The following is a 12,475-nucleotide window of genomic DNA, read 5'->3' as shown; positions in this document are numbered from 1 at the left end:
GAGCATGGAGGAGGATTTCGATGGTGTTCCTTGCAGGTCGTATTCCTTGAGCAGTTTAGAGGGCGTAGGGTCAATTGGAGGTCAAATTTGGAAGGTCAAAATCCAACCAAACAATTTCTAGGTTTTTTTGGGTTTTTGACAAGGATCCGAGATATAAAGTTTCAGAATTTTCTGAGCACCGGAGGTGGAGTTTCCAACAGTATCTTTGCAGCAGATAGTGCAGAATTGCTAGGGATTGCACAGTGCCATTGGGGGTCGATTTTGGGAGGTCAAAATCAGGCCAAACCATTTATGGGTTTTTGTGGGTTTTGGTCAAGGAGCTTGGGGCTGAATTTGCAACATTTTTCGAATAGCAAGAGTGGAGTTTATTGTAGTTCCTTTCCAGCCAACAATTTATGTTTTTGGGCAACACAGAGCTTTAGAGGAGCAGACATCTTCCAGTGCTTGATATCATTGTCTCATCACCTGGATTTTGTCATGCTTGCCATTGAGGCAAGCCCAGGAGCATTCATCCATACTATTGTACTTGCTCCATTGATTAATAAAATGGCTCAACTGGTTCTACTTCCAAAGTTTTTATGAGCATGTGTTGTTTGTTAAAATTTCATGTGTTGAGAATCATTTTTACTTTATATATCACTGTTTGTTTAAGTTAGGAACATTACAAAGTTTGACTAGGGAAGACCAAGCTATTTTGAGGATAATTTATTGTTGTTTTGACCAACGTTGACTTTCTGGTTAGGGTTGAAGTTTAACTATTGTTGACTGCAGAAATTGACAGGGTTGTTTTGACTTTGAATTGTGCAAATTAATTTGACTTTTGTACTCTCTCTCTCTGTTGAACATTTTGATATAATAATAAGGATTGATCAAAGGGCCTTCCCCATCTTGGGGTTTTTCCCTGGCATCCGCCAAATCTGGAGTTCTCTTGTCTTGGCTTGTCTTCTGCATTTTGTTTCATGTTCTATCTACTTTTATTGTCATTGTAATTAATGGTTAATGTGATTGTTATTGGAAATTGCTATTGGGCTACTTAAGGAACATTGAAGTAATTGTGCAAAGCATAGAACATACCATTGTTAACTAAAATTAACAACATACAAAACTTCTTGCAGAAAAATAGATTTTCCATCATCTAACTGAAATGAAATTAAACCATAACCTTTAAGTTGGTGAGTAGAATTATCTCCAAAGATAACATTTAATTAGTCGCTCTCTCAACTAGATTAAAGAGTGTTTCTTTGTGACAAGTAAAATATTTGGAAGCACCAATATCAACTAACTAGTTATCAAATAAATCTACAGAAGAACTGGAAAGAGCAGAAATAAGAAAATATTTTGATTGAGTTTTTGCTGCATTATTTCTATATCTTAGATTTCTTGTTTTCTTAGGATGCCTTTTTCTTTGATTTTCAGAAGAGTCTTTTCTATAACCAAATTTGTTTTTGAATCTATGTGCTCTTCTTCTTTCTTTACAATGACGAGCAAAGTGACTATGTTTTTGACAATTAAAGCATCTAGCTTTTAACATTTCTACATTCTCTTTATTTGATTTGAAAACAGATTTATTTTTATTACCTTTCTTTCTCTTGACATAGGTTGTAGAAGTAGTAGGTTCTCCTTCTTCATGATGTGAAATTCTCCCTTTGGAGATCATTCTGGCCTACTTTTAGATACACTTTCCCAAAAGCTCATCAAATGTGGGAATAGTGTTGATGGTGGTGATAAAAGTCTCCCAAACAGGAGAAAAGCCTCCAAACGCAATCAACACCATTTCTTTGTCGAGTACAACTTCACCAACTATTGACAGTCGATTCCTGATTTTAGTCATTCTCAAGAAATATGCTTGAACTGTCTCTCATCTATTCATCTTGATGTCTTTCAACTGATTTTTCAAGGCAATAATTTGGTTCAAGTTACTAATTGCAAACATGCCAATTAGTTTGTCATACATTTCTTTAGCTTTCTTCAAACCAGAAACATAAGTAATGAGATGATCACTAAGAGAATCAAGGATAATTTTCCTAGCTTTGATTTCACCCTTTTTATGTTTGGATTTGACAACAGCACTTGAATTCTTTGGTGGATCAGCTATTGTGCCTTCAACATACTCCAAAACTTTGTGTTCTTCAAGAGTGATATCTAGCCTTGTTTTCCATGGACCAAAGTTTGAAGCATCATTCAACTTCTCCTCTACCTTGAAATAGGACGAAGTCATTTTGATCAAAAAAATGGCAGCAAGTGGAGTCTCTTCAGGTGATCTCTGGTCTCCTTGGACTTGTCTTCAGCAAAACTCTGATACCATGTTAAAATCTAAAAGTTCTATGCAAAAAATTAAAATTTCTTTGCAGAAACTTGAAAGTTCTATGCAGAAAACTGAATGTACTTTGCAAAAAACTAAATTTTCTAAGTTGTTGCAATTACTTAAAATGCAGATTTCTTCTTCAAAACTTTTTCAGATCAGCAATTGTAGATAGAACATAAATTTAAGGATCATATAAAGACAGCCAAACACAAATATAAGACACAGAGAGTTAGGTCCAATGACCAGGGCAAAACCCACAAAGGGAAAACCCAAATGATTCTCCTTCTATTAGATTTCTTCAATTGTTCAACAGAGTACAAAGAGAGAGAAAGAATGAGAATGAATAAAGTCATCAATGTCTGATCAACTTGCAATTGAAGTGCTCTTGCTCTTTGCTTGAAGATCTCCTTCTCTTTATCAAATCTTGTCCTTCACGCTTTCTCTAGCTCTTCTTTTGCTCTTACTCTTCACTTGCTCTCACACTTCTCTTTCACACACTCAACACTAGCTCTCCTTTTTCACAATGAACATGCTTACTCTCAACTCTCACTTGCTCGTGCTTAAATAGATGAAAAATGAAAGGAGTTACAAAATGAATTCATGCCTTGAGCCAATAATAGGAGAATCAAATTCCATAAGGGAGGAGTTATTTGAGGAGAAGTATAATTCATCCCAAAAATAGAGAGAGACGTACACTTGTCTTGAGGAGTTACAATTCAAATTAGGGAGAGAGAATATTTGGTGAGAGTTACAAAACGAATTGAATGAAAAAGCTACAAGAGCATTTAATGAGGAGGAGCTACACTTTTGCCATAACATTGAATTACAGAGGGAGAGTTACATTAAGTGTGGAGTTACTATATTATTCCAAGAGAGAGATTTGCTTGTCCAAGTAAGAGATTCTCCATTTAATTTACTTGTTCCATGAGAAAAAATGTTTTTATTAATCCATTAAAGGTGAAAGACTTTAGACTATTTTATAAATAATAGTACCAAATTGACAGCCTCTGGTCGAAGGTGACCACATCAAAATACATTGCCCCGATGCAGATATTGGATTGGATTGGATCAGGAGGCCCCAAAGAAGCACTACAAGGATTTCAATTATCTGGAAGGCTGTGATTAAGGTTTTGGATCCCATCGGAGCCGGACTTACTTGGAGAATCCACTTAGGAGATAAAGTACGAGTTGGAATAGACCCGTGGATCGGATGTGGGAACATGCACAGGCTGCCTATTGAACTCACAAATCATCTACAAGATAATAATATCACTCATCTGGCTCATATTGCGGATGGAGAAAATTCCACCTTTCTACATCAGGCCTGGAAATCTGCTCACCAATTAAATATCCCACCTCAATGGGCGCAGCTCTAGGATGATTATACTCAGGCACTTACTGAAGCACACATCCGTATTACTGAGGGAGAAGATGAGATCATATGGGCCCTCTCAAAAACAGGGAGATACACTCCCAAAGATGGATATTTAATGCTGACAGAATCCCAAAAACCACAGACCATTGAAGCATGGTGGAAACATCTTTGGAAGCTTAAGGCCCCCCCAGGACCAGGCTGCTTATGTGGTCTATTCTGAGGAACAAAATTCCAACTGGTGATAACTTACTCAAGCGCTCACAGTTTGGACCTCACTGGTGCTACCTCTGCAAATGCAACAACGAATCAGTCCAACACTTGTTCCTCGAATGCTCTGAAGCACATAAGCTATGGAATATTATTTTACCTGCTGTTACTCCACAAAGTAATTGGACTGGTGCATCTATCTCAGAGGCCTGGAAGAATTGGTTTACCTCCGTCACAACCACCAAGTAGCGTAACATACCTCTTCTGATCAGCTAGGCCATTTGGATCGCCCGAAATAAACAGATTTTCCAGAACCTTCCCCCTCGCTGGACTGTTATCGCAGCCAAGGTCTTGGCTAACTACTCCCTCATTCCAGAGGATCCATCTCCCCCAAGGCACAGACGTATAATTCCTGAATCAATTGATCACAGCAAGCCATGGGCCTATTTCGATGGGGCTGCACAGGAGACTGGATGTGGTGGGGGAGCCATTCTACATATCAGCCCACACCATTCATACAACATGCTCATGGGATTTAGAAGAGGCACTAATAACTTTGCAGAATTATTAGCTGCTAAATTCCTCATACAATTTACATTGGAGAAAAACTATAGAGATCTACAATTATTTGGGGATTCTAAAGTTGTTTGTGATTGGCTAAATAGAACCTCTAGATGCTCTGCTTTTACTTTGAGACATATACTGGATGAGGCATTGATATTGATTTCATCCTTTGACTCTTTTACATGCAAACACATTTTCAGGGAGTGGAACACAGTTGTTGACAACCTTTCCAAAGAAGCAGCGAACAGGGATCTGGGCATCTGGATGATCCAAGAACAGCGAGATGGAGAACACTATCAATACTACCACCGGCCTTTCATGGATATCACTGTTTAATTTTCTGTTGATTATGGTTAAAATCATATGTATATATTTATCGTCTGGTAGACTTTTTAGTTTTTATATATAGTCGATTGTATATTACAGTCATTGTTACCTCCCTACGTGGAACAAAGGTAACAATTTTTTGAATGCTTATCTCAGTTTTTGATGATGACAGACAAGTCTCTGTTATGTTCTGGAATATGCTCACATGCATCTACAAAATGTAATTTCTTTTTACTAATGAAATTACGATTTTTCCTAGGGGAAAAAAATAATAGTCCCAAATAATAATAATACTAGTAAGGATAAAAATATTAATTATTTACTTGTATAACCAAGATTGATTTGATTTTAAAGAGGATAGCATAGGTCGAGATCATCCTTGATCATTTAGACATGACTTTCTATTTTTGGAAAGTCACTTCCAAATTGAGATGTGGCTTACTATTTTTGGAAAGTCATATTAGAATTGTTAGAAATGATCTTTTATTATAGGTGGTTCAAACAGAGCTAAAAGACATGATTTCTTCTAGGAGAAATTCATCCCTAAGCTGTCAAATTTTAACACCACTGTGACAGCAAGGGTTTCCATTAAACCCTATTGTGGCAGTGGTTATTCTTAGAGGGCTCCTGATGGCAATGGCTCACCCCCTAAGCTCAAATCTGAGGTAGTACAATAATTTCCGAGTTCGGGTTGAGGACAGCGAGCCAGATTGGAGTAATAGTTGTGACAACAAAACCCTCTGAAGGGCTAGACTAGCAGTGAAGGATTGTTTGGGGACCACATAGGATGGTTCAAAGGTTGATTGGAGTAGTGGCAAACTCTGTAACATTCTCTAAGGCAATTCTATGGCAACGCATTGAGTCTAGGGCTTTATCACCCCCGGGACATTATCCAAGGCAGGCCTATGGCAACAGGAGGTCCCTAAGGTTTTGTTTGTAGCTTCAAGCATTTTCTAGGCATGATCCATGGCAAACAAGTCCAATCGATTTGACTATAGCAGTAAAGAGGTAGCAAAGAGGTAGTAAAATATAGTACTAAAGCCAATTGAAGGTCAAACCAATAAGTATTAGGACCGCAAGGTTGGTAGCAATTGTTGTTAGTCTGAATTTTAGTGTGAGATTAGAGGGACTGAGGGATTATAACCCGTTATGTATTGTTGGTATAGTATCAAGTGCATGAGTTATTAGTGAAACTAAACATTGGTTCCATTGTTTATTGAATTTAGAATTATTTATATTTGCAAGAAATGAAAAGAATATTGTGATATTAGTAGAATACAAATCTTGTCATGTACTCTATAAAACCCTAAGGGATACTACAGAAGGTGAGGGTTATACTCATACTAAAATAGAATATTCTCTGGAATATTGTCAAAGATGTTGTGACTCTACCTATAGATCCACAAGACTTGGCATCTCACAACAAAAAGGAAGAAGGCCAGGTAAATGATCTTGGATACAAAGGTCCATTTGATCACTCATGTATCAGAGAAGAATACAACAAAGGTGATGTTCAATGACCTTGTTAGTCTTTTCCGAATTTAGAACATAAACAGTAAGATGTATTGCAGAACAAACTCAGATCCATAAATATGTTCAAATCAGATAAAGTCACCAATTACCTTGTGAAGATAACACAACAATTGGGGTGAAAGTTGCAAATGCAAATTTAGTGAATATGGCACAAAATGGTTTCCCAATTTCATGGGAACCATTTGTCAAAGGTATTTACGCTCCAAGAAAACCATCCCGACTTTGGAAGACTTTAGCATGACTATAGTCTATAACTAATAGAAGACACAAATGGAGTCAAAGGCCAACAAAAAGGGTGGTGATGAGAACCTAGCTCTAATTGATCAATCAAATAAGGGTAGAGGTAAAAGACCTAGCAAAGGTAAGGAAAAGAGTAAGGAGTCAACCCCATAGCCAGGAAAGAAGGCCTTGAGTAAAAGCAAGTGCTTCATTAGTCATAAGCATGGTCACTATGCATCACAATGGCTAGAAAACAGGAGTGAATGGAGGCAACAACAAAAGCAAGTAGCAATCACTACAAAAATTGAGATGATGAGTTTGTTGCCAAGTTCAAGAAGGATTTCTCAATGTATCCTATCTATCTACCAACACAATTTCGAGGGATGCATGGTATATGGACAGTAGGGCATTGTGACATATGACATTAGCTGAACAATTCTTTCTAGTCTGAAGAATCAAGACTTGAGAGCATTGAGCTCGTTGATTATGCCAAGCACCCAGTGACAAGAGTTGGTACTATCCCTTCCAACTTGAGTTAGATAATTTTTTATATTTGTTTTGTCTGTACTAGGTCTCAAGAAGAATTTTCTTTCAATTTAGGATAAGGGCTTTGCAGTAAAGTTCAGAACCAACAAGTCCACATTAGGCCAAAGGATTCTAGCCCAAATACAACTCAAGTAATTGGGTTAGATAAGGTAATTTGTACAAGTTGTAGGGTGATCCCGTTCAAGCTTTGGTACATAATAGTGATAGTTTGTGCAAGTTATGGAACAAGAGGGTGGGGCACCACAGCACAGGGTGTTGCCTATTCTCGAGGAGATAGGTACAGGTCTTCCAAAATTCAGTATTAAGCAGCATGGTGTATGCAAAGGATGCACGCTTAGCAATCATGCCAAGGATGCTTTCCCAATCAATGAGCATAAGTCTGAGGGGATTCTAGACCTACTACATTTAGATGCTTCTTGATCGATGTTAGTGTCATCAATAACAAAACGAACATATTATTTCCCTTTATTGATGATTTTTCTTACAAGACTTAGATCTACTTCTTAAAGACCAAGGATGATGCCTTTAGCGGATTTTAGGAGTTCAAAGCTTCAATTCAAAACCAAACAAGAAAGAAGATCAAAATCTTGAGATTGGACAACGGGGGAGAGTATATCTCCAAGGAGTTTAATGGTTTTTTGCAAGGAGGTAGGAATCAAGAAGGGATTGACAGTTCCATACAACCCACAACAACATGGGGTTGTAGAGTGAAAGAATCAATAAATCATAGGGGCTACTAAGGCCATGACACAAGACCAAGACTTGTTGAGGTTTATTTGTGCATAGATATACAACATGGCAATCTACATTTGGAATCAATCTCCTTATAGGATCTTTGAGGATAAGACACTAGAGGAGGCATTCATTGATGTAAATGTAGAGGCAAGTCATTTCTGCATCTTTGGTTATCCATTTTATACCCATGTAACAAGAGAGAAGAGGACAAGTTGGAGCACTCCAGCATGAAGGGTTTATTTGTGGGTTACAATGAGAATTCAAAGGCTTATAAGGTCTATATTCCAAAGCAGAGGAGGACAGTAGTGAGATAGGCCATAAAGTTTGAGGAAGATTTTGCAACCAAGAAGTCCCAAGAGCCTATTCCAATGATAGAGGATGAGGAGTAGGAAGCTCCAAAGGTTCAGTCAAGGTTGCCAATGATTTCCAGGGCATTACAACAACTTGTGAAGAGCGGAAGACAAGAGCCCCTTCTAATTTTGTCAAAATACCTCAATGGGTCAGCTAGTTAAGGGGTGCTCAGGAGCATGATGAGACTCCTAGGAGCACTTTCAAAGAGAGCAGAAAACCAAAGAAGTTTCCAAACTGTGTGGCATTGATGAGCAGCATTCTAGACCCTAAGCCTTCCAAGTTCCAAATTTCAAGAGGCAACAAACCAACAAGTATGGCGAGATGCCATGGTGGAGAAATACACCTCCATCATGAAGAATAAGGTTTGGGACATAGTGCCAAGATCAAAGGGGAAGTTAGTGGTGAGTTCCAAGTGGCTCTACAAACTCAAACATGCTGCAGATGGTAGCAATGAGATGTTCAAAGCAAGGTTGGTTAAAATTTCAGTTACAGGATTCATTTATAATAGCAAAAAATTTCCATTCACTTTACTACCAATTATCAGGTTTGGTTCACAACAGTTGAATTAATATCAAATTTCACTCATAAGTTCAACTGTCTATCTGGGTTCATATGCGAGAAGTTGATGCCACGAGGAGAAGAGCCCACTCAACCATTACAGATGAATTATGTTAAACAACTCATTATTACTAATATTATATAGCTTGAGTGGGCCTAATGGTTAAGAGCATGTCTTTCCTCCTAGGAGGTTACAAGTTCAAATCCAGAGGGGGTAAGAGTATGTATGTCGTTGTAGACATTAGCAATCAAACTATTGCACAGAGGTGGGTCCCTTGTCCCACAAACAAGAGGGTTTCATACAACAATTCGGTGTTTGGCTTGGACATGACCTTAAAATTGGATTATTATTATTTTTATAATAGAGTCATAGACCAAGGGTTGAGAATAAAATATTGAGATCAAGGGCTAAGATCAAAAAGGACAACTTAAGTTACAATCAAGAGCTCAAACTATGAGATAAAGATCAACAATGGAGATTGACAATTAACTAGTCAAAAATGATCACTCCTCGTGATCCATATAATGTCTCATACTTGTAGAAAATAAGCTTATTATTATATTGTGCACATGAGATTATTATTGTGTGATACATCCACACTTGAGAGAGATTTGTTGAGCATCCTTGGTGGAAGAGCTTGCTTACTAATGTACCATTGAGAGAATCAACAAGAGTATGGTCAAAGTGGGTCTTTTGCCCAATTAAGGTTTCCCTCTATATCACCTTGTGTCACTTTGAGGTACGTGTTTTATGTTATTTCATTAGTTTTTCCACTGTTATTTTTTTATGCTTATGTGAACAATGGATAGTTCCTCACCATTGTGATTTTATTAATCACTAAATAATAGTGAATTTCTAGCATTCCTCCCTCTTGGACCAGACATATTATTTACCCACTCATAAATCTAGATAATTCTAACATGCAATTACACGACCATTACAATTACCCATATGTTTGAAAAGTTTTATGCCACTGCTATTGACATGTCTCTTTCTAACTCACTAGAGATAAGGAGATTTAGGGCAAGAGGTTAAGTTGGATTTAGAAAATATTATTAGAATGTTAGAGTAATACTCGAGCAAAATTTGTGGTGCAGAGACTTCACTCAAGATGTGCCTTTAGATATCCTTCTTACTTGCACAAATTCTAGTCTCTCGACGAAAGTAGCTTGGGACGTGACAAATACCATTTCTTAGAATTGTGTTCTTGTGAGAGGTTCTAATCATTGGATTCATCTGGAAGCATATTCAATTTTTTAAGGCCTAACTGCTTTTGCAATTATAGGTATATCAATGAATCACATCCCTCCATTTCATTTATCTCAGGATGCTACTCCTCTTCTTTTTCTCTTTGAAGAATAAAAATATAATCGGAGAGGATATCTCAATATCAACAAGAGATTTGTTCAAACAACATGGCTTGCTCCAAACAAACCGCTTCACCCCAAGTAACCTTTCAATGTGCTGCATTTTCTGTAGCTATTAAATTGTCTAACTCAACTATCTTGATTGCTTACGACAGCATTACACACATAACTTATTCCCTCTTGACCAACATGGAGTATCCTACCATCAACTATGTGTTAGACTCAGGGCAAGATTTGCAGAATTTATTCTCTTCGGGGGATAGTGATTAAGGAGAACTTTGTTTAGATGCACAACCTATTATAAGATCAGAATTTATTCTCTTTGGGGGATAGTGATTAAGGATAATTTTGTTTAGAAGCACAACCTATTATAAGATCAAAGGGACGAGATCAAGAGGGACATACTATTTGTTTATTCCAAGACTCTAGGGGAAATTGTAAATTGTTTGCGTTCTTGATTTATCCAGATGTCAAACACATTGCCTTGTTTTTTAGTGAGATGGTCACATGCGAGTTGAATTGAACCTGCTAGATTGATTAGAAGGAAATTATCATGACATTCTTAGAGACCCTTGGAGGGTCATTGATGTAGATGCTACTCCAAATGCTCATTGAGGCTATCACATGGTGGCTGCCGTTTGTACTTAGTTGTATATTTCTTTATGTATTTTGCTTTACCCTCCTGGAAGTTACTCTCCTCTGATCTTTTCATTACCTATCTCATTTAGACTTACTTCATCTCAAGTTAGGAGTTGCATCTAGCACTCCTATTGTTTTGTAATTTGTTTATGTAAAGTAATCCATTTGTGAAGTGTTTATGTAAAGTGATCTGTTGGTGAAGTTAAGCTGTGAACGTTTGCTATAAGCATCTCGTACTTAAATGAATAGTTATGAGTTGTAGTCCTATTAATGTTTTATGTCTTTTATGAACATAAATATAAATCCATTTCACTTTTTCCTTTCTTACAGATATATAAAAAAATTCTACGAATCTGTAGTGCTTTCGTTGGATTTTAATAACATCAAACTGCAAAGTAACTAAAGTTATTTTAATATTCTAGACCAAGAACAATTTTTGACATCATTCACAAAATGTTACAGCTGGAAGATGACAGACGGCAAACGATATTTATACATTCAAAACCAATTCAGAATATTTCAATGCCTTTAAACATTCAAAGTTTCAAATTTTCATGGTTACAACTTTACTCAATGCACGCGTTACCAGCAGGAAGATGGATGTTCAAGTATTAACATGTATGGTCATGGAAGAACAAGAGCTATTCTTTAATGGACTTCTGGGTGTCACGGGATCCGTCGTCGTCTATTGGTTCAGGGGTCGTACCATACGTTAAAGAAACATGTCCCCAAAGTGATTCAGATTTGGTTACCAATAACTTTCATGATGTTACAGGGGGGGCACACGAACTTGCAGAGAACTCATGTGATTGCACGAAGGTGAAATAAAATTGAACAGGGGCATTGTCTTTTCAAATAGAAAAAGACAAAGACGAAGAAGAAAAACAAAAAAAATGCAGTGTCTCTTACCTGTTCACGAAAGCCATTAAACTTGACATTCAAACCAGCCTTTAATTTGACCCCCAGCTGGTAACCCTTGGGAATCCTGGTCCAACTGAGGCTCGAGATTTCAGGTTTGCCCATTTCTACCACCTTCCCTCCACCCTGCTTTCTCCATACTATTCCTCCTGAATGGATCCTCAGTTGTCCCGGATTCTACAGCCCATATTCGAATAATAAATAGTCATATCAGAGGCAACATTGAAAAAAGACCTTGACCAAACCTCAAACCACAAACAAGCAAGAGCATCCTTTTATATTTTGCACGCTTAAAATAAATGAAGATCACCAGAACTGTCATTGCTTTAAAAAAATTAAGGGCATGATACTGACCGTTCCACCTCTGCCTCCGAGTAAAATATTGTTAAATAATTGGCCATCTGCCATGGCCGCCTGCTGTTCTAAGTTACTGATCTTTATGATCGTGCAACTTAGTGGAGATTTCTCAGGGTTCGATGATATTCGCCTTAGCCCCCTTATTAACTGAACCAGAGAACTTGAATTTTGTAAACTAGCTACCTATATTTATACTGTGGTTCTTCGTAAAACATGTAATCCTAATAATTTATTTTTGTTTTTAGACGTGACACTCTAATTTTTTAAGTATTTTAAGTCAGGACACTACCGCCACCTCATGGTGTTCTTTTAGTTATTTTAAAAACTCGTATAGCATTAGGATTGTTCTACATAGGTTAACTCTGTGATTCCAACCGTATTTCGGGTAAATTAAAACATAGAATAATTAAAAAAAAATTACCAAAAATAACTTTGTGATTCCAACTGTATTTCGGGTAAATTAAAACATAGAA

The 12,475-nt window shown here is 37.2% G+C and overlaps 1 protein-coding gene across 1 annotated transcript in view; it reads right to left on the bottom strand.

Moving 5' to 3' along the window:
- The window catches only part of LOC149221756 (FACT complex subunit SSRP1-like), a 207,589-nt gene extending 195,387 nt beyond the window's left edge, over positions 1 to 12,202 (bottom strand). Inside the window, 2 exon segments of the mRNA XM_089385221.1 lie at positions 11,637 to 11,822; positions 12,000 to 12,202. Coding sequence (XP_089241347.1) covers positions 11,637 to 11,822; positions 12,000 to 12,053 — 240 coding nt within the window. The 5' untranslated portion in view covers positions 12,054 to 12,202.
- Positions 12,203 to 12,475: the final 273 nt, after the last annotated feature.

The sequence above is a fragment of the Pinus tabuliformis genome, chromosome Q (genome assembly GCF_031772625.1).
Source record: "Pinus tabuliformis cultivar Carrire ecotype Pingquan chromosome Q, CPIR1, whole genome shotgun sequence".
Taxonomy (NCBI): Eukaryota; Viridiplantae; Streptophyta; class Pinopsida; order Pinales; family Pinaceae; genus Pinus; species Pinus tabuliformis.
The sequence above is the reverse complement of the archived record's forward strand: the minus strand, read 5'-3'. Positions and strand labels throughout refer to the sequence as shown.